The 23,438-nt window shown below is 42.7% G+C and overlaps 1 protein-coding gene and 1 long non-coding RNA gene across 2 annotated transcripts in view; one reads left to right on the forward strand and one right to left on the reverse strand.

Annotated features, from left to right (window-relative positions):
- LOC310848707 overlaps positions 1-2,591 on the reverse strand; it is a 178,061-nt gene extending 175,470 nt beyond the window's left edge. The window contains exon 1 of the long non-coding RNA XR_014566520.1: positions 2,449-2,591. This is a non-coding gene — a long non-coding RNA (uncharacterized lncRNA). The remainder of the gene's footprint in view (positions 1-2,448) is intronic.
- LOC310848633 (DGAT1/2-independent enzyme synthesizing storage lipids-like) lies at positions 2,455-13,493 on the forward strand. The gene is made up of 7 exons (XM_083748005.1): positions 2,455-2,598; positions 3,991-4,305; positions 4,810-4,974; positions 5,970-6,163; positions 9,955-10,015; positions 11,944-12,083; positions 13,190-13,493. Exons 2-7 carry the CDS (start codon positions 4,011-4,013, stop codon positions 13,292-13,294), a joined length of 960 nt encoding a protein of 319 aa, XP_083604131.1. The 5' UTR covers positions 2,455-2,598; positions 3,991-4,010; the 3' UTR covers positions 13,295-13,493.
- Positions 13,494-23,438: the final 9,945 nt, after the last annotated feature.

The raw sequence follows: 23,438 nt of genomic DNA on the forward strand, positions 1-23,438 counted from the left end.
TTTGCCTGGGTCGAATGTAAATTCCATGCCACCTTCTTTGTTGGACCAATGCCCGCAAGGGGCTCAGACCGCAGTGCAAAAATTGGTTATTCCAAATATGGCAGAAGGAAGAAGTGAAGGAAAAATAGCTGACACCTTACCATTATTATCAGTCTGTCCTGTTGTTCAGAATGCACAGGAACAGAGAGCCCGTGAATCATTGCCCTTCACAGTTTTTAAACAATTGAAGCGAAGTGTGGCAGAAAATGGCTTGCATGGCATTCTTGAGGGGCTAAGAAGAGCCAGTACTTAAATTCCAAACCTTGAAGCCTCTGAAGTTTAAATGAAACAATAGGCTTATGAAAATGAAAATGCTGATTGCAAGACTGCTCTTAAAGCAAGTTATCAGAAGCCAGAAACAGATATTGCTCAAATGAGTAAGCCTTGCCAGAATATTGACACTGAGACTCACAAATCTGCCCTCCTAGCAGCAGCTAGAAACTACAAACATGAGTCTGACCAAACTGCGGGAGGCAGTGCAGGACAGGAGTGCCTGGCGTGCTCTGGTCCATGGGGTCACGAAGAGTCGGACACGACTAAACGACTAAACAACAACAACAACAAGCAGCAGCTTTGTCTCCTTCAGTTCATCCTGCTAAAGACAGGCAATGCCACAACGGATGGCCTTCCAGCCTGAGTTTAAATGGGAGAACAAAGACTGTTGTGCCAGCTGATTGTCAGGATTTTACTGAAGCTAAATTAGCAGAGCCACCTATTGCTTCTAACACAGTTGCTTTTAACACACAGTCTCCTGTGACAGATCTGCCCCATGCCGCTAAGGGCAGTGCTGGTTTGAAGCTAATGACAGCAGAACTTGCTAATTTCAGTTCCAGTGCCCTATGGTGGTTTATAAAATTAAGACATAGCATACAGGTCTGATTCCACCTCAGACAGTGAGACTTATTCTCCATCATCTGTTGCAGACTGTTTTTTCTCCTTTCCTCCCTCAACTTAAAATTCCTAATGAATTTACTTTACAGCAGTTGCAAAGTTTTGGGGTCAATTCATACGAGTACTTTCTAATGTACTTGATAGCCATGCATTTTTTCATCAGGGGATTATGCAGCTGATAACATAATTTTTTCATTCCTTTGACACAAGCTAAGGATATTGTTGATGGAGGTCCTTCCTGCGTGTTAACTTCTGTTAACTTTACCTTAAATTAACTGTTTCCTGAAGTAAAAGGAAAAAGTCTGGAAGGGACTCAGCAGATTGGGAGATAACATCCCTCTCTGCCTTTTTTTAATCTGCCTTTTAGTAGGTTCTAAGTGGTTTTAATGGATTTTGGTAGGTTTTAGCTCTTCTTCAATTGATTCATGAAGGGACTAGTGAAGATTGGAGACCTGTTTGTTTTTTGCTTTTCGGCTTTATTTGCCTTTTATGTGGCATGGATATTTGTCTTTATTGCATATATGACTGAATTGCAGACAGAGAACTTCATGACACAGCATTTTTGTGGATAAGGAAGGTCAGCTACTTTATAAATCCTCATAAATCTTGAGAACCTGGTGATAAAGCATTGTGGTGGGGGGGAGTGAAGAGTAATGGTCTTTACAAGACTCCAAAAAAGAAAATTAGAACAAACTAACCACGTCAAACAAATTAAACGAGGCAAGGCTATCAAATTATTTCTCCCCTGTTGATAAAACCCCTTAATGCAGGAAAGTACTACTACTCTGTCACAACGAATACCTCTCCCCTCAAAAATAGAGTAAAACAGACCACCATATGTGTATGTGATTATTGCTCTAAATTAAAGAGAATTAAAGAGAGAGGTCCAATGGAAAAGCTTTTCCTGATGCAGCGCTAGGATTTAATATTGTAAACAGAACATGTTATCAAGGTTTACGTATTGCAGGATATCTTGCAAGCACATCCTGACCCCATAACTTACATTTAATTAAAAAGGGCCACGACTTCCCAGAAGCAGCCTCCACAAGCCCTCCCTCTTTTTCACAATGCTTTGTTTCCTCATACAGATGGCACACCCACCAGGGTCTCTTTAAACCACCACATAAAGGGTCAAGTCTCCATAGGGGTGAAAATTAGCCAAGGAAAAAGTGCACCAGACAAGCCTTCTGCTGCTCCCAGAGAGAGGTGACTGAAGTAAAGGCAATTTAGGCTTACCAGGAATGTAAGTAAACGTTTTTGTTCATAGAATCATAAATGTAGAGTTGGAAGGAGCTCCAAGGGTCATCTAGTTATCCCAACAAAGTCTCTCAGCCAATTTGAAACCATACTGGACCCTGCTTCGTTTGCAAATGTGCTAGAACCTAAATAAAAAATACATAGCAAACTGAGGTCCTGTCCCCGCCCCATGGTAGAAAGTACCCGATATATTTCTTTTTTACAAAAACCGGCCGTCTCCTGCTTAAGTACGTAGGCGCAAACAGCTCGAGGCAGCCTCACCTGCGACCGCAGACTCATCCGCAAGAGTGCGAAGCTCCTTTTAACACCAGCGCGACTCCTCCCTAGCAGACGCTTCGAGCTTGAGGCTACCTTCTTCACCGACAACCTGCTGCGAACAGCAGCAGCCGAGCCCCTCGGAAGGAAGCGCCGGTGAGGATCTCTGGCGGCCGATACCCATTTCCTCGTGTCATCCTCCTCCTCCTCCCCTTCCGCCCTCCGCTAGCGACGGACGAGGTAACCGCAGAGGTGAGGCAGAAGGGCGCACGGAGCTCCCGGGTCCCCCTGCGAAGCGCCCATGTGAGGAGCTGAGGACGTCCCGTGTGAAGGAAGCTCGGCGCGCAGAAGAGCCTGAGAGGAGGCGAGGCGAGGGGAAAGCGCGCGAGCGGAGCAGGGCTGGAGAGCGGTTGATGGAGGGTGGGGGGCGAGGGAATGGTGGAGCTGCTGTGGCTATGGAGCTGAGCAACTCTGAGAGAGCTGCTGCGTCACTCAGTCGCCCTCTCCCAACACATACAACTAGGGAACCTCCAGGTGTTTGGGACCCTGGCGTCTGTCAACTTCTACCCAACCCTCATTTCTTTCCCCAAGCCCTCAGGAGCACTCAGCCTTCTAGCACCGCCTTGTTTTTTTGTTTTTTGTTTTTTTTATAATATTTTTTATTAGTTTTATGAAATAGTTTTATGAATTCCTTATTCTCCCATGTAGCGCCTTTTCCTATTGTGAAGGGGGGATCCACTTCAGGGCTCCCCCAGAATGCCCCATTGGGGGACTTCTGAAGAGCCCACCAGAGGCACCTGGCCCACCCACGTGCTCTGAGGACAGAAAATGGAACTCTGTGCTACTTGGGTGCTGCTGGCTTCACTCTGAAGCTAGGAGGACAAGTTGGGGGGGGGGACTTTTCTATCCTATCTAGCCCATTGCAAAGAGGAACTACACTGTTAAGTCTCCAGCCCTGAACTTAAGACACAGTGGGCACCTGCACCCAGGGGGTGCCACATGCTGGGGGAAGGCAGGCACATCTGCCAAAGGAGCGTTTACCTGGGAGTAAGCTTCCTTTTGCACAGTAGCACTTGCTCTTGAGTAAATATGCAGAAGGCAGCACTGTGAATATGTATAGGATTAAAATGATTTTGGATATGAGGTCCAAGCTATGCTTCTGGGCAGAAGAAATTTACTGGGTTACCATTCAGTACCTGCTCCATGGTGATAGTTACAACATCCTGGCACATTTGCTCACAGTATTGTGTGCCTGCTGCACGTCCCCTCCTTAATCAGCTGGACTCTACATATTGTTCTACCATCTATGGTGCAGAGAACTAGTGTTCACAGCCTCAGGCGAGACATGTGATGTAGATTGGCTGGTGTAGTTCTTGGGCAAGATAATTTGATTGTATTGCCAGTATCTCTAGAACAGGAGGAATATTTAGCAGCTCACAACTGGTTTTTCTGGAATGAAGAGATGCTTCAAGTCTTTTTTGAGGAGACTACAGTTTGTGGTAGAAAGGGTTTCACATTGTTTTATTCTTTTTCTTTAAAAAACCCCAGGACATTATTAGTATGAATAAATGCTACATACAACTATGACATACTCTACATGCCTTAAGTATCTGATGGAAGAATGGATTTTTCTTGAATATCTCCCATATGTGATCATCTGTTCAGTAGTGCTGGTGTTTATCAACATCCTGTTATTTTTTACAATTCCTGCATGTGTGCTGCTGCTTCTTTACCTTTCTTCTATGGTCCTCTTCATCTATGAGAGGACACATAAACTAAAAGAAGCTTATTCCAGTAAAGCATGGGATGGTGCACGACTAATTATAGCATTCATGTGGGATAGACTTGGAAGATATTTGAATGGTAAGCATGTTTCATCTTCATTTTCTGATTTGTATGTTGCCTTTCCTTAATTAAAACCTTGCTCAAGGCAACTTACAACATGAGAATATTTACCATAATTACAAACATAACAAAACTAGTTATCAATGTTTAGCGCTGCTCAGCCCTTGCCACCAGGCAAGCGCTCATGTGCAGGGCAGGGGTGAGGTGAAGGAGGGTCCAGAGTATTGTCCGCGTTCTCTTGCAGCCAGGTGTTGCGTGCTGGGTGGGAAAGGGGCGCAGAGAGTGCCCTTCACCCTCTGCTCCCCAGACGTTGCCACCGTTGTGCCGGCACTCACACAATGGGCAGGGGCAGGGCATGGATAGTGTGTCATTTGAGGGTTCACAACCCCCAAATTGTGGTCTCGGGGCAATGGCCCCCTTGGCACCTCACACTACACCACTGAAATCTACTATAGTTCAGTTACCCATTCAGAATTACTTAATTTGAAATAACAACCCTTTTGCACTTTGTATTCCAAACAGGTTATGAACTACATGGCATAGAAAACCTACCAGATGGACCAGGCCTTATAATATTTTACCATGGAGCAATTCCTATAGATTATGGTTACTTTTTATCCAAACTTTTTCTTCTGAAGCGCCAAAGTTGCTATACAGTAGCTGATCGTTGTATTTTCAAACTTCCAGGTGATGTTCTTTGTTAATTTAAAACTGATTTCAGGTAATGTGTGTAATCCTAAAATATACCCCATTTTCCCGAAATAGTGTTAGGAAGCTTCAGCCTTTTGCAGCATCAGTTTCCTAGTGAGGAGCGGTTAATAGAGACACAGGTTATTAGGTTGCTAACTACCAGCCATCAGAAGTTTTCTCTGCTCGTTTCAGGAAGCATTGCCTCAGTGGTCATGAAAAAGCATCTTATATCATTAAATTAAAGAAACAAACAGAGGGAGTTAGAATCTGCTGGATGAGGCCAATGGCCCATCTACTCCAGCATCCTGTTCTCACAGTGGCCAGTCAGGTGCCTAAGAGAAGATCCAAGCTTGTGCAGGATCACTCTCCCCACTTATGATTTCCAGAAACTGGCAAAATTTTATCTATTATCAAAATGGCAAAATCTATAAATTTCTCTCTGCTTAGCATCAGGGGTAATGCTGTTTACACTGGCTAGATAAGTCCTTCATTAGATTAGGCAGTTTTAATGCCTAGCATTAAATATCTGAAGCACAAGATTCAGTGTTGTGAGTATGGGGGTTTAGCCTGCTTGATGCCTGAGTCCCTTCTGAGTTCCCTTTGCCCTAGATCCAGCAAGGGTTAAAATGAAGGATTCCATTGTTGAACTAGCTGAGCAAGCTTTTTGAGTTAATGGCCCTTAGTGTAGCAAGGGAAATTGCTCTATGCCAGAGAGCAAATTGGTGGGTCCTTGGCCAATGGAAAACAAGCCTTTAATGAAAGGTTCTATGCCAGGTCACCAGGTCATGTGACTGAGTGGACTGGGCTTAAGATCCAGTCTAAGCTCCCCATCCCACCACATCCTCAGAACACCCTTTTTGAGGTGACTTTCAAAAGCCTTTGCTCAGTCAGTCTCAGTTCAGCCAGGATGAGCAAGTTATGCTGGCATATCTTCAGCTGAGCCAGGTTTGGGGCTGTTTATTTGTTTATGTCTTCTTGTTTATATTTTATAGGTTTAAAAAACTTAGGTGCTGTAATGTGGCTTTTACCTGGTACACAGCAAGAGTGTGTACATGTTCTAAAAAATGGTCATCTGCTGGGAATTGCACCAGGGGGAGCTCGAGAAGCACTATTTAGTGATAAATCATACAAACTTAAATGGAAAAATCGGAAAGGTTTTGCTCAAGTGGCTATAGATGCCAAAGTGGTAAGTACTATTCATATATGATTATACATTTGGACACTTCTGAATGCATATATGTTATCAAACAAAATAAGAAGCTAAACAGCTAGAAGACATGTTATGTTTTTTAACATAAAAATGTTGTTAATCAATAATCTAAAATTATAATTTTCATGTGCATGGGATTCACTTAATATAACTAAGATCCATGCTGTAAAATGAAGTAATAGTGATCTACCAAACAATTATATTTAAACTGTTACCTGTGGTTATGCCTGTTATCTGCAGAGAAGATCCAAGATGCCCAAGTATCGGTCTGTAACTGATTTCAGGGCTCGAGGCCACTGTCCTTCTGAAGTAACTTGATTATTAAGGGGATCAGGACTTGCGCTGGTCCTTCCATTTGCATTAATTCTCATTTCTCGGTCTATAAGATCCACCTTGTGAAGATAAATCTCCAGTCTCTAAAAGAATCTTTTGAGGATTTTTCCCATGTAAATATCACATAAATTAATGATTGCTGCATGCAAGCACTACTATTGTGACCTCTGTTTTCTTCAGAACAAAAGGAAGACTACAAGGCACTAGTTAAATTTCAAACTTCAGCTCTGAATATCTTTATTGACTTGATTAAACCTTCTGAGTAAGTGATATGCTTTTTAGCAAGGCAACTTAAAATATTTGAACCTATGTACATTTTATAGTTAATACGATACAGTACAGAGAAACTATGGCCCTCCATTTGTTTAGTTGAATTCTAACTTCTACAAGCCCCACCCTGCATGGTCAGAGGTCAGGGCGGATGGGAGTTGCAGACCATCAACATATGGAAGGCCACATCCTCCTGGTCCTACACACAGCTGTTCTGTACATTTCAGAGTTAAATAGTGGCACACTAGAAATTCAAATTAAATCCAGACATGTGGAAAATTAAGCATCTTAAAAAAGTATTTTTCTGCTTCAAGAAGTGCTTTGAGTGGTGAGAAATAACTGATTAAAACATACCCATTTGGAATACTGTAAAAAGGTATGATATAATTCTGCAGAAGTCTGGCCCTTTGGAATCCCATTCTAGTGCGGGAGAGAAAAAAAATGGTAAAACATTTTAAATGAAAACAATGGGTCTTAATTGCATTTTATTGTCTTCTGCTCTTGAAAATGCTAATTGAAGTCTTCTGCTCTTGAAAGTCAGGAAGTGCTAATATTGACTGAATCTAGAAAATTACAACTACCTGATAGACAAAGATCATCATATTTTTAAAGGATATTTCCATTTCATAATTAAAAGATTGATTCTTTTTTTAAAAAAAAAAGTATGTTGCAACATGAAGCCTAGTAGTATTTGTACATTCATACCTCGGGTTACAGGCGCTTCAGGTTGTGCATTTTCGGGTTGCGCACCGCGCCAAACCCAGAAGTACCGGAATGGGTTACTTCCGGGTTTCGGCGCTCGCGCATGCACAGAGCCACTAGATCACGCTTTGCACATGTGCAGAAGTGGCGAATTGCGACCCTCACAAGTGCAAACGCGGCGCTGCAGGTTGTGAACACTGTGGGTAACGAAGGTGCCTCCTGCACTTTTCACGTTCGCAACCCGAGCGTCCACTGTATTGTAAACCGCCCTGTGATCTTTGGATGGACAGTATAGAAATTTCATAGATAATAATAATAAATAATAGTATCAAGTTAGAATGGAGAGAAGATTTTTTGTTAAAGAGAGCACAGGTTATAACAAATAAAGGTATCATGTACACTTCAGCCACTGATGTTAAGTTTCACCAGTTTTGCAAAACATGCTTCAAAACTTGAGAAAGCCACACTACAAAAGAGGTGTTTGCTAATATGCCATGGGAAATGTTTGTATGTCATCAGTTCTATTAAAAATGATTGTCTCAGGATATCCAGCATTCACTGTACATGCTACCTTCTCTATCTTTTAGCTCTCGAAAGTCTCGCATTGCCATCTTAGCTGATTTCTTGATGCCATAGCCTCAACTACCAGAGTAGCCTGGGAGGATGCAGGCATTTGTTTCTGAAAATAATATATGACCTGTAAAAAAAGGCCCAAGCTGTTCACCATTTCCCTATTTTTCACATATTTATAAACAACAAAAATCCCCTGTGCTGCAAACAGAACAATCTGACAATCCAAAAGCAACACAATAGGCTAATAATATGATTACAACACTTTTATATCACTACTGAATTGTATCTTAATTTACAATCCGATAACATACAATATATACATGGTGACACCAACTAATATGAGTTAAGAAAATGTCCCAAAGTAAGGGATTTTTTGGCTAGTATAACATCACAAAGAATCACTCAAGCTTGAGGCAACATGCCTTCCAAGGTAAGTGTAAAGTCAGGCAAAGCACAACATATGCAGTGTTTTGCAGGAAATTTGTTGAAGCATGTTGGTGCTCCAAAAACAGCAGACAGATTGTCACATATCTACGGCATGGTCTTCATATGACAAATGGTTACATAAAATGTCTACCTTAGGAACACGCATTACCTGACCAAAAGAGCCAAGGCTCCCCACCCACATGAAGAGGGCGAGAGATTATTCCTGTTCCTTTATCTAGTCTAGCAAAGCAAGTTTCATGTGATATCATCACATTAGCAAGTTTTGCAACCTCTTGGCCAACCTTTGCAGAACGAGGGAACTTGCAACATGCCATATCATGTCTTTGAGCCTCAATGTGCAGTTTATAGAAGCTTTAGAAGGGGAAGAAGAATAAAAAAAGAGAAGGGAAAGTAGAACTTTTGGTGAGGAGAGTAAAACAAGACTCTGAAAAGGGTCAATAAGTTGAGCTTAAATCCTGACAAGACAGAAGCACTGTGGGTGAGCCATTCCTGTGTTTGGGAGACTGGTTGTGTTTTGGATAGGGTTGCAGTTCTGCTACATATTCTGGGGGGTACTTCAAGATCCAGCTAGGGTAGGAGTGATTTTTATCCACTTCTGTTGGTCTGTTGTCTGTGACCGTTCCTGAATTGGGATAGCTTGACTACAATTTTGAAACATTGGCAATTTTGACTATATAATATTGTAATGCACCATTTGTAGGACTACCCTTGAGGTTGGTTCAGAAATTGCAAGGTGATTTCATAGCAGGAGGCCCGCTTGGAGCATGATCAACGCGTGGACAGCTCATGCTGTCCCAATGATTGGTCCACGTAGCATAGCCTGATCGACTACGTGGCCTGGTGTGATGGCATGGCATTGTCCTTATCTGCTGGCTGAGAAAAAGTTGCTTTCCTTGTATTTGTATCTTTTTGAGTTCACATAATAAAATGTTGGCTACAGCTGCTGCAGCAGCAGCCAGAATTCTTCAACCCATCTCTGCGTGAGACTGATTATTACTGATGGCGAGCAGGTTCTCGTCAGAGCCTGGTTGCTGGCATCTAACAGTTGTGTTGAGGAAGCCACTGGCTTCCAACCACCAAGTAGGACTGAGCAATATCTGGTTTTCAATATTGTGATATTTCACCAGCTAAACATTTGTTATATCCTGATCTATGACAATGTATGAAATAAGGATGCAGCTATGTAGAGGCTTCATGATTTCCCCCGCATTGTGATTTTTGCGTAGCGCACGCACACACACACATTATTATTCGCAATATATTGCCAGGTCAAATATATTTTGGAGCCAAGATAGACTGTAAGAGTGGTTTGCCAGCTGGGTGGGAACTTACAGAATTCCTTTCTGGTAGCATCAGCTACCTGTGCGTATATTTATTCTCAAGATAAAGACTGAACTTTAAATATGCTAACTTAAACTATCATCTTTTCTCTCCTCCCTTAGCCCATCATTCCAATGCATACACAAAATGTTCGGGAAGGATTTAGGATCTTTGGACGAACAAGTAAGGCATGCAGATATTTAGCTTGTACTTTTAAAATGTTGTGTTCTCCAGCCTGCAGCTCAGTCCCTGCTTCAAAAGACTTGCATAGCACTTCCTTACACATAAAAATAAATCCTGTTCATTAAACAGAGTGGGGAAGCTTTTGCTAATGCGTTTGTTGGAGCAGCAAGCTCACATGCATGCTAGGAGCTTCATGGTGGGTCTGGACATTTGTTTTAATTTTGGTACTAATGTGGACTTCTAGTTTTAACTTAAAATCTTTAAAAACTATTCCTTCTCCTTAAGTACTGGGAGTCATCACATCTTGGCTATGGTCAGAGTCAATTGGTCAGGATAACACAGGCAGGGCTAGGAAGCTTTTCCAACCACCCTGGACCTCACTGTTGAGCTCACCAGAAGAAGATAACAGCCAGTGTTTTCTTTTCGCTTCCCTTTAATTCGAAGGTGTTCAATGCAGAAACATTCTTCTCAGGAAAGAGAATAAGCAGAATATACTGCATGGCTCCACCACTTTCTCCTCACAGCTGAGAAAGGTGTTTTCTTGGGGCACAAGCCAAGTGCTCAAGTGGCTTTCTGCCTCCTTCTGCCAGCCCACACTTGCAGGGAACAAGCCAGCCTCAATACAAAGTGGCCAATAGGTTCTCTTTCCCTCCTTTGTCCTAAGCAGGGAATGAACCGCTGAGTAAGGGAGCCAGCTGGTTGGCCATCTTTTGCATTACCTCAGCAGCCACAAAACCTCATCTCATAGCACCTAGTGCCCATGGATGCACAGAGAGCAGAGGAAATTAGTGGGTAATTCCCTTAAAAAGTTGGGGGGGGCGCTCTTGTTTTACACCTTTATTTTTAAACTAAAAACTATGAAAAGCAACAAAGTTGGCTTCTGCCTGCTTTACCTCGTTACCTGAAAGAGGCAGAGCCCAAACACTTTGGAGAAAGATAGCTCATTCTCTCTCCTTCTGAAAATGCAAATTCCCTTTTACCTTATGTGATATGGGACTGGAATGTGGCAAGAGCTAAATAGTAGTACTGCTATTGATCTCAGCGGAATATAGCTTTGAAGAGTTTAGTATCAATTAAAGCTCTAGCTAAAACCTTTATAGCAGGGGTCAGAAAACCTTTTTCTGCAGGGGGCCGGTCCCCTGTCCCTCTGACCTTGTGGGGGGCTGGACTATATTTTGAAAAATAATAATGAACGAATTCCTATGACCCACAAATAACCCAGAGATGCATTTTAAATAAAAGTACACATTCTACTCATGTAAAAACACACTGATTCCCGGACTGTCTGCCGGTTGGATTTAGGTGATTGGGCCGGATCCGGCCCCTGGGCCTTAGTTTGCCTACCCATGCTTTATAGCTTTTTGAGCTTAAACATACATGATTTGAATGTACAAAAGTATTAAAGATGTGTATAAAGCCTTTGGAATAGAATTGATAAGATTGATAAGATTCAGATTAAAAATGAATGTACATATGGATATCCCAAAAACATTGAATTCAGAAAATGGTCTCAGGCATGCAGAACCCTTCACATATGTACAATGCTGCATATTTACCAACAGATGTTGTTTTAATTTCTGAAGAGCTACTTTCTTGATCTGCAATTGAGGCTGCAAACCTTAATTAGAAGTCTTTCTGGGTGCAGGCACAGCAGTGAATTCAAATCCACAAGGACTCCCTCAGTAACTTCCAACAGGATGCTTTTGTGTGCTCATTGAAGTAAACAACAAAACCCTTGTAATCAGAGTACATCAATATATGTATCCCAGCAATGGAGCAATGGACTGATCCTAGTGAAAAGAATTTTTAGATTAAAAAAAATGATTTTCCTTATTATTATTTTCAACATAAAGGGCACTCACATTTTTTTAACAGAAAGAAAACTGATATCTTGCTTGTTTCTTTTTTGCCCTCTGGATTTTAAAAAGGATTCACTAAGTGGTGTTTTGAATCTATTCGGGTGCCTTTCCTTCCTCCATATGGTGGATTTCCAGTCAAATTCCGTACATATATTGGTAAACCCATTCCATATGATCCAAATATAACAGCTCCAGAGTTAGCAACAAAGGTATGTTTTCTGCTAAACCAATATAAAACACCAGCAATACTGTTTCATTATAAATGTGCACTCAAAATATTCCTATTTAAGAGAAATGAGTTGTTAGCTTTAGTAGCTGGTAATACATTTACTAAGCCCTCTATTAAAACAGTTTGAAAAGAGAAAGCGTTTTTCTAAAAACATGTAGGCTGCAATGCAGTATTGTCACCTTTAGAACTATATTGCTAAGCCATTTGGAGGTTAGAGCATTATTAAACATAGGCTCAAGTCCTAGAATTCTAGTTTTATTTGTACATGACTATTGCAGCCTTTTATTTGTTTGAAAATAATATCTATATTTGTTTGAACAGAGAGAATCTGTCACAAGGTTTATGTCAGGAGTGGGTAGAAAATTGAAACTGACCATGATCTGTCACCTGGGCATCTAGTACAAAGTGCTGGTTGCTATGATTTTCTTGCAAGGAAAGTTGGTCTGATCAAGCAAGGCATTTATTTTGTTCTTGATGAACAGTTTGTGTGTGTGTGTGTGTGTGTGTGTGTATGGTGACTTGACAAAGATTAGGTTGACCCTCATTTTTAGCTCCTGAGAATGCATACGTTATTTGCAAATCAAAATGTGTTGAACTTTCAAATACTTATTGATTAGAGAAACTTGAGATGTTGTTTTTTAAATAAATAAATAAACAGATAGTGTTATTGTTTTAAATAGCATTAGTTCAATGTGGCTTATTCTACTCAGTTCCTATGACACTGGACAGTATATGATACAATATTGATGTTCATGTTTAATAGCCTGTAATAAGGTTATCAGTTAGGCATGCTACTTGACTACAATTGCCATAATCTCTACTCACTGGCTAAACTGGCTGGTGCTGAGAGTTGCAATCCAATAACTTCTGGAGGGCATTGGATACCCCTGAATTAGGGTGAGGCCAGATCCCAGTCGTCATCCCCATGAGCTAAAGGAGTTCAAATGAGGAATCGTTGTTTGTATATAGATTTGTAGACTTCATATGCATTTCACTAGAATTTTTCAGGTGGATTAATTTACAGTACATGCCCATGGAGCTGTAGTAGTGAGATGCATAACTTCCCCCTCTTTTCCTCATTTTCAGAGCAAGGCAGCACTCCAGGCATTAATTCAAAGACACCAGCAAATTCCTGGAAACATCTATGATGCTTTAATGGAAAGATTTCACAAAGAGAAGAAAAAACCCTGAAATGAATTATTAGTAAATTTCAGCAGTTTTTTTCTCTAATCAAATATATAAACTTTGTCTCAGATAACTTCAACAATTCCTCCACATTAACATTGAGTATAAATGATCTGCAAAAGGACTTTATGTACTGAAAACAGAGATGATTTATGTACTTTTGTAACCCAATAAAATATTTTAAAAAAAAAAAATGGGAAAAAAATTGGTCTGTGTCCACACAAAGTCTCTCATCTGTGACCATATATCAAAATAATATTTCATAGTTCTTTTCTCGTTATGATTTCATTAATGTGCACCCAGTTCCATATCTTCCATTTCCTGTTGTGTTAACTGTGGTTTTCCATCCTGATTTTTTAAAGCCCTTCTATTTACACTTCTTCCATTCTTTTTCCACAAAAATCCCCAGTTTTGAGGTAACACCTGGCCAGAGTTTTAGACTTAAATACCGTATTTTTCGCCCTATAAGAAGCACCGTCCCATAAGGCGCACCTAGTTTTTTTGGGGGGAAATAAAGGGGGGGAATTATTATTTTTTTCCCCAGGCGCGGGGCTGGGGCGGGGGAAGCCCTAGGAGCTGGACCTCAGTGTCCGAGCAGAACGATGGGGGTGGAGCGGGCTCCCAAGGCTTGCGGAGATCTGTGCGAAGCCTGGAGAGCGAGAGGGGTCAGTGCACACCGACCGCTCTTGCTCTCCAGGCTTCAGCGAAAGCCTGCATTCGCCCCATAGGATGCACACACATTTCCCCTTCATTTTTGGAGGGGCAAAGTACGTCCTACGGGTCGAAAAATACGGTATATAAAATTTTGTATTTTCATGATTCAGTTATCCATTTTTCAATTCGATAAAAGGGTTTATGTACATGTGAGGATGTGTGTTCTAAGAAAGTGTGTGTGTCTGTGTGTGCGCGTGCGCAAGAATGTCATTTTATGCCTTATGCATTTAAAAGCAACCCTTAGCAGGAGGGATATGTGTGGAGGGGTGGGTTTGGAAGTCTAAAAAACATGAGCCTTTCTGGATTAAAAAAATGAAGCCCTTCTGGTACAGGATCCTTTATTCACAGATGCCCAAGGGAAGCCAGCATGCAGCTGAGATGCATGCGTATACAAAGCTGTCCTAAAAAATACTGAGGCCATGGCCAGAGTTAGATATGCTGGGTAGGAGGCACAGTACCTGTGCTTTTGAGTGTGAGCTTATTGGTTGCCAGCCATGGTGGTTGCCAACCATCAAATCACCTGACATGCAACAGTCCAAATGCTATTGCATATTGGCAGTGGCAGGCACTGCAAAGAGCAGCTGCCACGTGAGAACTGAGCTTACCTCCTCCTCCCATTCAAAAAGTGCCTGCCCGCCCATTGCTGAACACATCAGTCCAGGATGTGGAACAAAGTGGTCAACACATCGAGAAGAGGGAAAATCTCTGCTCTGCTACTGGTATACCTATTCCTACAGAAATCTTTTTATCACTGGCTGCCTTGCCCTTTGAATCAGTGGTGAGTTGTGTTTAATACCCTCAGATTCTCTGTAAACTGGAAGAGCAGGCGACTCAGAGGTTGGTTGTTCAGATAAAAGGCATTAGAAATGCTAATATTCATGACAAACTAGCTCCTTGGATAGGAAATTTGCAGAACGCTAATAACTCTTGACTGTTAGTCCTATTATATAAATATATGAAGGGTAGTTGTTTTGTGGTGGTAGGGAACAATTACTGCTTACTCCCTTCTGCCTCTGAGCAGATTTTCAGGGGGGGGGGGTTCTATCACTGACTGAAAATGTATTAATTGCTGGTAAAAAAAAATAGAGATGTGGTTTGTTTGTTTTTTAAGATTTATTTTTTCAAGTTCTGGTCAAACTCAAACACGCTGGATTTTTCTGGTGAACAACCAATATACTAAAGTATACTAAAGATTGTAGAAGCCCCCCCCCCCCCGAAGTGATTTTGAAACATTTGTATTGCACCTTCATCTGTGCTCTCAGAATACTGTTTTTCTTTTTCTGAAACAAGATCGCAGTTAAAACTCAAAAGCAGACATGCTTTCTATTATCGGATGAGGAAAGCCTTTTAACACATCACCGTTGCATAATTTTTTTAGCTCTACCACTGTGGTTTTGTGGACATAAATATTTGTAGGTAAGAACTGAGAATATATAGATGTTATTTCTTTTTCTGTAAAGAAATTAAGTCTGGATCCTGAGAAAAATTGTGGGTGTGTGGAGCATGTTTCAAGGGTGGAAAGCAATATGATGTAAAAATTTATTGTCAGTGATAATTATAACTGACATATACATTAAATAGGCACACCTTAGTGATCATTGTAAGTATCAATAGATATCAACGTCACTTTTCAGCTTTGTTGCAATACATAGAAATGAGGGTTTCGTTCTGACTGCTTTTTAAAAGATATACCGTATTTTTGCTCCATAAGATGCATCCGACCATAAAACGCACCTAGTTTTCAGAAGAAAACAAGAAAAAAAAATTCTGAATGAAACAGTGGATGTATGATTTTTGTGGTTCATGCTGTCGCCACAAACATGTGATTTGACGGTGAGTTTGGGGTAGCCCAATGCAAAAATCCTGAGGATCCATGTGGATCTGTGCTTTGTAACCATGTTTTTGCGCCATTGCGGCCCCATGCAACAGTGGGTGTGTTATTTTTTTGGTGCAGGCTATAGCCATGGACATGCTATGTGATCTGATGGTGAATTTGGGGTGACTCAATGTAAAAATCCTGAGGATCCATGGGCTTTTACCTCCCCCCTCTCAGGCAGCCTCCTTTATTGCTAGCATCCCTTATCTCGCTTCCGATCGCTTGCGATCAGTGGCTTTGTTTCAACACCCACTTCCCTCTTTCAAAAAACAACACCATGATCTCCTTTTCGCCCCTGGGCAATTCGGCTCCAGGGACCACGCATTCACTCCATAAGACGCACAGACATTTCCCCTTACTTTTTAGGAAGAAAAAAGTGTGTCTTATAGAGCGAAAAATAGGGGTATGTGTATTTTCTGTTTATTTCCAAGTAAGCAATGCTATATACAAAAAGGGCAACCAATAAAATTAAAAAGTTTGTATTTTTCTTTGGCATGGCAGGTTAGTCTGTTGGTCAAGATTTTTGACCTTAAAGAGGGCCATGAACGAGGTGGGGTTTCATTTCAGGAAGCAAGGGGCCCAATGATACTTTGTGCCCAAGAAACCCCAGAAATCTAGAGGCAGCCTTGGGTTCAGGACTAAATGAACAGTTTCCTGTTCACTTACTCCCAAACCCCAGCTGTCTGCACAATAGGTCAACTTATTCTATAACACAAGATCAGTGGTTCCCAATTAGGGGTCCGCGACACCATCCCCTGCCAGGGCCTTGCTTATCTTGGTAATTACACAATGAAAGCCACAATAATGATCCACGGATCACTCAACCTCTGCTTAGAGAAAGAGGGCACTGCTCTTACCTTTCCAGGGGCAGCCGCCACCACCGCTTCTTGTGTAGCAGGTAGGCAGAGTGAGCTCGTCTGCTCCGCTCCCTGGTCCACAGGAGCACTATGGGGGTGGCAGTGACAGGAGGAAGAGGCCGAGTGGCGGCGGCTCTGCCAATCAAATGCCATGCCTGGTTTACCTCAGCGCGGCGCAGGGAGGTCTCTACCAATCAAACACCACTGAGGTAAACCAGGCAAGGCGTTCGATTGGCAGAGCCCCCGCCACTCAGCCTCTTCCCACCGTCGCCATTGCCGGGAGTCTCGGCTTTGTAGAGGGTTCTTAAATGGCCTGGGGGGGGGTGGATTTAGGACCCAGATGGGCCTGATCCGCCCCGGGGGACTGTACTTTACCGACCCCTGTTCTACTTGTTTTCAATGACTATCAAGTTTAGAGGACTCTTCCACTGCTTCTAGGTTAAGGTTACCAGATTTTTTTCAATGAACCCGTGGACACTTTAAATAAATAAATAAATCACATTTGGGACGTTGATGCTGCAGCGATGGCGGTGGCAGAGGGGCGGCCACTGCCTTGACCTCAACCGCCACCTTTCCCCTTCCTCCGAGGCTTCTATCTCCTTTCTCCATGAGCCTGGGCAGCCCCTGAGTTGTTGGTTCTTTGGTGGTGGTGGTGGTGGGGAAGTGGTGTGCGGTGGGTCAGGCATGGAAAACAGAGGAAGGCCGAGAGTGGCAGCAAGGCTTATGCAGCGCAATGCCTCCCTTCTCACTGGAGCAGCCCCAATCCCATTCCCTCAGCTGGGAAGGGAGGCTTCCCATTGCCTAACTGAGCGATTCCCCCCCCCCCCCGCCACCGCTTGCACGCAAGGAGGAGTTGGGAGGCTGCTCCAATAGGCAGCATGAAACCTCCCTTCACAGCTTAGTTGCTAGGGTCAGGGAAGCTGGAGGCAGCATCTTAAGAGCCCCTCCACCACCATCATATGGGGACTTCCGAGCAGCTCCTGAAGCCAGCCAGAGCCAACTGCTCTGAGCTGCTGAGACAGCTGCTGCTGCATTTCCCAGGGACATTAGATGAAATCTGGGGACATTCCGGGGATGGAATTTGTCCGGGGACTTGTTTACAAATCTGGGGGCTGTCTCTGGGAAACGGGGACATCTGGTAACCCTATTCTAGGGTGACTCTTGGCTTATGAGTTTCGGATTCATGTCTCATCTTGGAAGTCCAATAGGGGAAATACCTAAGCAAATTGCCACGTTTAGCACAATAGCTTCCTCTCTGATGATTTAATTTTGTGCTAGGGCTGGGCAATACTTTATTTGCAACATTGTGATATTCTTCTTCTTTGGTGATCACTCATAGCCGAGTAAGATTGTCTTCCATAAACACAGTTTTAGCAATGAGTCCATAAGTGATTGTGGAGGCCAATTCTGGATCCATACTTCCTTCCACAGAGGGGACATTGGTTCACAGGCGAGAGTTGATCACGGTGTGGATTTGCCAAGTGCTCCTTCCTCTTAGCATGTTTCTCCCTTGCGTCCTGAGTTCGAATGTCTTCAAAGCCCATGACACCTTTGGTAAAGGCTGTTCTCCAACTAGAGCGCTCGCAGGCAAGTGTTTCCCAATTGATGGTGTTTATACTACATTTTTTTTAGATTTGCATTGAGACAGTCTTTAAACCTCTTTTGTTGATCACCAGCATTACACTTTCCATTTTTAAGTTCGGAATAGAGTAGTTGCTTTGGAAGACAATAATCAGGCATCCACACATGACCAATCCAATGAAGTTTATGTTGAAGAATCATTGCTTCAACACTGGTGATCTTTGCTTCTTTGTGATATATCAGCAGCTAAATACCTGTATATGCTGATATATCACGATGACTTCGAATTTATCTTGGCTGCTGCATCTGAGATACATGGCCCAGCCCTACATGGTAAGCAAGTCCCGATGCCTCTTAAGCTCAAGTGCGAGTCAAGGAGTCAAGGAACTGCTCAGCTGTGGGGTAGAAGAGGCCTCCTACCCCACAGTTGAACAGCTCCCATGCCTAAGAAGGCATCCTGCCCCCCAGCTGAGGGAGCCTGGATGCTTCTCTGGCTTGCACCTGAGCAGGAGAAGCACTGGGGCTCCCTATATCTGGGGGTGGGATGGGGTTGGAGCCCTTTAATAGAGTCCCCACCCTGTGGACTAGTGCAAACCATTGGCAGGGTGGGGGGTTCACTAAAACTGCTAGTTTAAGGCACGGGCAGCTGTGTTCTCCTCAGCTGAGCAGTTTAAAGAAGTGGAGGGAGAAACAAGCTGTATCAGTGCCTCACCGATGCAGCTTGTTTCTCACTCTGCAGTAGTATGGGGGCAGAGTGGGGTGGCAGCTTCACTTAGTGGTATATCCCTCTGGTACCAGTGCCACTGGAGGGAGTCAAGTACGTTGGAGGTTTCACTCATGATATATTGCTGAGTAAAGCCACCATCACGGTCTGCTCCCATGCCGGTCCTGGGCGATGCATCAATGCATCCATCGCTCAGGCCTATGTAGTGCAAAAGGCAGCCTGTGTGGATTTTTTTCTTGTTTTCTGTGGGAAGCTATGTAGATACATTTTGGGTGGGAGGAAACAGATATACGGCAGAATCCTAATAAATTCAACAGTTCGTTCTTATCGGGTAATCAGCAATGATAAAAACCTCACTCCAAATAAGTACTGTATTTGACTAATTAATCTCTTTAAGCCAGAGATGAAACCTGGGCACAGAAGGACTAAATAAGTTGTTGTTGTTGTTGTTGTTGTTGTTGTTGTTGTTGTTGTTACTACTACTACTACTACTACTACTACTACTACTACCAACATTACAAAATTCCAGCTGTTTTCTACTCAGTCTTCACCAATACTTTATCAAGCCCTGACCAGGCCTTCACCTATGTCTTGTAGGTGCAAGATCCCTCAGTCAGCAGAACCATATGCTACAAAGTTTTGCTAAAATGTACCATCTCAGATTACAAGTAGGAAATAACATGTTTGAATACTCTCTCATATAAATAGCCTTCTGCATATAGAACACTAGCAAGTTAGGGACACAATTGTTTGTTTGTTTATTCAGTTGTAGTGGAGCAATGGAGACAAGTTTTTCCTACTGTCTGGAGATAGGCATTTTGTGGTAATATCACAAATTTTATGGTCTGCTTTTTAGTATACCTAAAATCCTTTGCTTATTAGGGGCCACCCCAAATTTTCTTCAAAAAATTGCTTTGCACAGGTAACTACTATAGAGTTATCAAAATTTTCAAAAGTAGGGGGTCTGTGGCTTGGCTTTTGAAAAATAGTAGGTCCTCAGTAATTAACTAATTGGCGCCGCAACTATGAAGTACAGTAACTAGGAGGTGAGAGGCAGGGGGATGTGGATTTTGGCTTTGCACAGGGTGCCGCTTGAATCTGAGACCCCCATGGTATGCCACAGATCTAGCCCCAGAATGTAACAATACTGTACTTGAGGAACAAGCATTTCCTAATCCTTAATTCTCCTCCTATGTGAGATTGTGATTCAGCATGGCCCCAACTTGTTTGTTCTACTCCAGGATGTTCATGATTGTCCCAATGCACCCATGCAAAATAAACACGCGGATTTCATACGTCATACACAGTGCCGGATTTACGTATAAGCTAAACAAGCTATTGCTTAGGGTCCCACTCTCTTGGAGGCCCCCAAAAAATTTAAAGGGAAAAAACCCTGGATGTACATTTCCAAAATATAAGATAAAAAACAAATAAAATAAAACCTACATACAGTTAGAGCTTAATAATTATTTCACTATTAATATACTTCTTCTTAATTGCATTTCACTATTAATATACTTCTTAATTGCATTTCAGTTCAACAGTTAATTTGATAAAATACATATTTTGTTATGTGCAAATGGCTTTAGATACCTGTTAGGTCCATAAATTACCATATAGCATATATTCAACACAAAAAACAGTGACAATTTGTTGTTGACAAAGGACCCTGTTACCTTCAGTAGCTTAGGGCCTCATCAAACCTAAATCCGCCCCTGGTCATACAAATTGACTTCAATTTACCTATTTTCCTAGGTTGCAGGTCTCCATGTAGGCACAGAATCAGTGGCCCTAAGTGACAGATGTCCTGCAAAAAGCTATACATAGAACTCTGTTCATCTGCTTCATCTAATGTTCTGGGGATATTCCTAACACCACCACCACTGCCTTTCTGTTAATTTCAGGGAGAAGAGAGGAGGGATAATTCTACTGGGTGTCATGAAATGCTTGCACAGATAGAATGACTGAAAGAGCACAGTACTGTATTGAATTCCACCCTATATCTTTTCATTAGATGGAGCAGATAAATCACCACAAGGTGGAGTTCTAAGTACAGCTTTGTTTCCAGAAGGCCAGTGAAGAAACAGACGTGTGAGGACCACTGTGTGGCAAACTTGCTACATGGAAAACAGTCTATATAAGAAGTAGTTTGCAAAATGCGTAATGTGCACAAGCCTTGCTGTGAGTACACAGTGCAAAATGCATGCATGTATGATTGTTGCATCTAACAATGTACAAGGCATTTTAATGTAGTCTCTCTTACCAGGTTTTTATGAATACTTTTGCTTCACTTTGTACTCTAGCCTAAAAAAACTGTTGTGATGCTACCTGTAAAACCCATAGCTTAGGCATAGGCAAACTCGGCCCTCCAGATGTTTTGGGACTACAACTCCCATCATCCCTAGCTAACAGGACCAGTGGTCAAGGATGATGGGAATTGTAGTCCCCAAACATCTGAAGGGCCAAGTTGGCCTACGCCTGCCATAGCTCAAATCTTTCCTTTCATGGAGCATCTACTAGGTCATCTTGGGAAAACCAGTACAGTGGACGCTCGGGTTGCGAACGTGATCTGTGCAGGAGGCATGTTCGCAACCCACAGCGCCACATCTGCGCACGTGCGGGTCATGATTTGGAGCTTCTGCGCAAAACGCGATTTAGCACTTCTGCGCTTGCACTGAAACCCGGAAGTAACCTGTTCCGGTACTTCCGGGTTCGGTGTGGTGTGCAACCCAAAAACACGCAACCTGAAGTGTCTGTAACCCGAGATATGACTGTAACTCTCTGTCCCGGTACTGTTTCTTTGCAATGTGAGGTCAGAACAGTCATACCTCAGGTTGAAGTAGCTTCGGGTTGAGCATTTTCAGGTTACACTCCACGGCGACCCGGAAGTAATGGAACACGTTACTTATGGGTTTCGCCACTCGTGCATGTGCGGACGCTTAAAATGACATCACACACGGAAGCGGCGAATTGTGACCTGCACATGCGCAGACGTGGGTTGCGTTCGCTTCAGGATGCAAACGGGGCTCTGGAACGGATCCCGTTCCCATTCAGAGGTATCACTGTATCCCATCATAGAATGTGGTATGGAATTCAGAGGATTATGTCTGTAAAGTGATTCAAGCACTTGTAAATACTTATTGTTGTGTTTAGCCATATCTGAATTCAGGTATAAATATGACATGAAGGCTGGCAACATTAACCCCACTGTGTGGGAAACCCTTGCAGATGACTGCAGTGCCTGGAGAGAAGGAGACAGCCAAGTCATGTATTCACACCTGTGACCAGAGGAGAAATTACCGGTACTACTGAGAGGAATGCAGATAGAAGAAATGCTATGGTGCATCTGTAACAGTGAAGCGAGACACCTTCATCTTCCCCAGCTGCAATAAATCATATCTCTCCTACAGCCACAGCAGGTGCTATATCTCTCCTCTCTTTTACTGTCTCTCGAGACAGATTGGTGCAACAATAGTCTTAAAAGGTAAAGGACCCCTGACAGTTAAGTCCAGTCACAGATGGCTCTGGGGTTGTGGCGTTCATCTCGCTTAACAAGCCAAGGGAGCCGACATTTGTCTGCAGTTTTTCTGGGTCATGTGGCCAGTATGACTAAACCACTTCTGGTGCAACGGAACACCAAAACCAGAGCAGCGCATGAAAATGCCGTTTACCTACCCGCTGGAGTGGTACCTATTTATCTACTTGCACTTTTGGGCATGCTTTCGAACTGCTAGGTTGGCAGGAGCTGGGACCGAGCAACAGGAGCTCACCCCGTCATAGGGATTCAAACTGCCGACCAGAATCAGCAAGCCCAAGAGGCTCAGTGGTTTAGACCACAGCGCCATAGTCTTACCTGAATTCAATTTCATTTGGTTTGCTACAATCCACTTTTCAACTTTGTCCAGACACTAAGCAATTTACAGTACTGATAAATCAGAAAATAAATATTTGAGAGTGACAAATTAATTCCAACCCCTGCTGAATGCCATCTAAAAGGGGCTGGAATGGGTAAAAGTGTCGCTCTGACAGTTGAGAGCAAGGATATTACATCTGCAGGCATTGATCTCTTGGTGGCAGTAGAGGTCAAGACAATGCGTTCCATGGGTGTGCTGCGGTCAGATCCAAAGCCTTCTCAGATGTTCAGGTTCCTTACTTTTAAAGAATTTTAAACAAATATTTTTAGGAACCATCCTTTTTTGGAAATGTGGTTTTAAATTGTTTTCCGTGGTTTGCATTTTTAAAGTGCCCTGGGACTTCAGGGTGAACGGCGAGCAACAAATTACATTGTTAACAATAATGATAGTAAGGGGATTCATGCATTTGCTTGGCAGGGTTGTTTTAGATTTCCCTTTTCCCATTTTAGATTAGTACTAAATAAGATGTGAGCTACAACAGCCT

This window comes from Podarcis gaigeae, assembly GCF_964106915.1.
Source record: "Podarcis gaigeae genome assembly, chromosome: 7".
Lineage (NCBI taxonomy): Eukaryota > Metazoa > Chordata > Lepidosauria > Squamata > Lacertidae > Podarcis > Podarcis gaigeae.

Excerpts from the sequence above, each read along its gene's own strand:
- LOC310848633 (XM_083748005.1), top strand. The coding sequence starts at position 4,011 with ATGCTACATACAACTATGACATACTCTACATGCCTTAAGTATCTGATG. Across the intron at positions 4,975-5,969 it reads TTGTATTTTCAAACTTCCAG|GTTTAAAAAACTTAGGTGCT; the intron begins GTGATGTTCTTT and ends TATATTTTATAG. Across the intron at positions 6,164-9,954 it reads TGGCTATAGATGCCAAAGTG|CCCATCATTCCAATGCATAC; the intron begins GTAAGTACTATT and ends CTCCTCCCTTAG.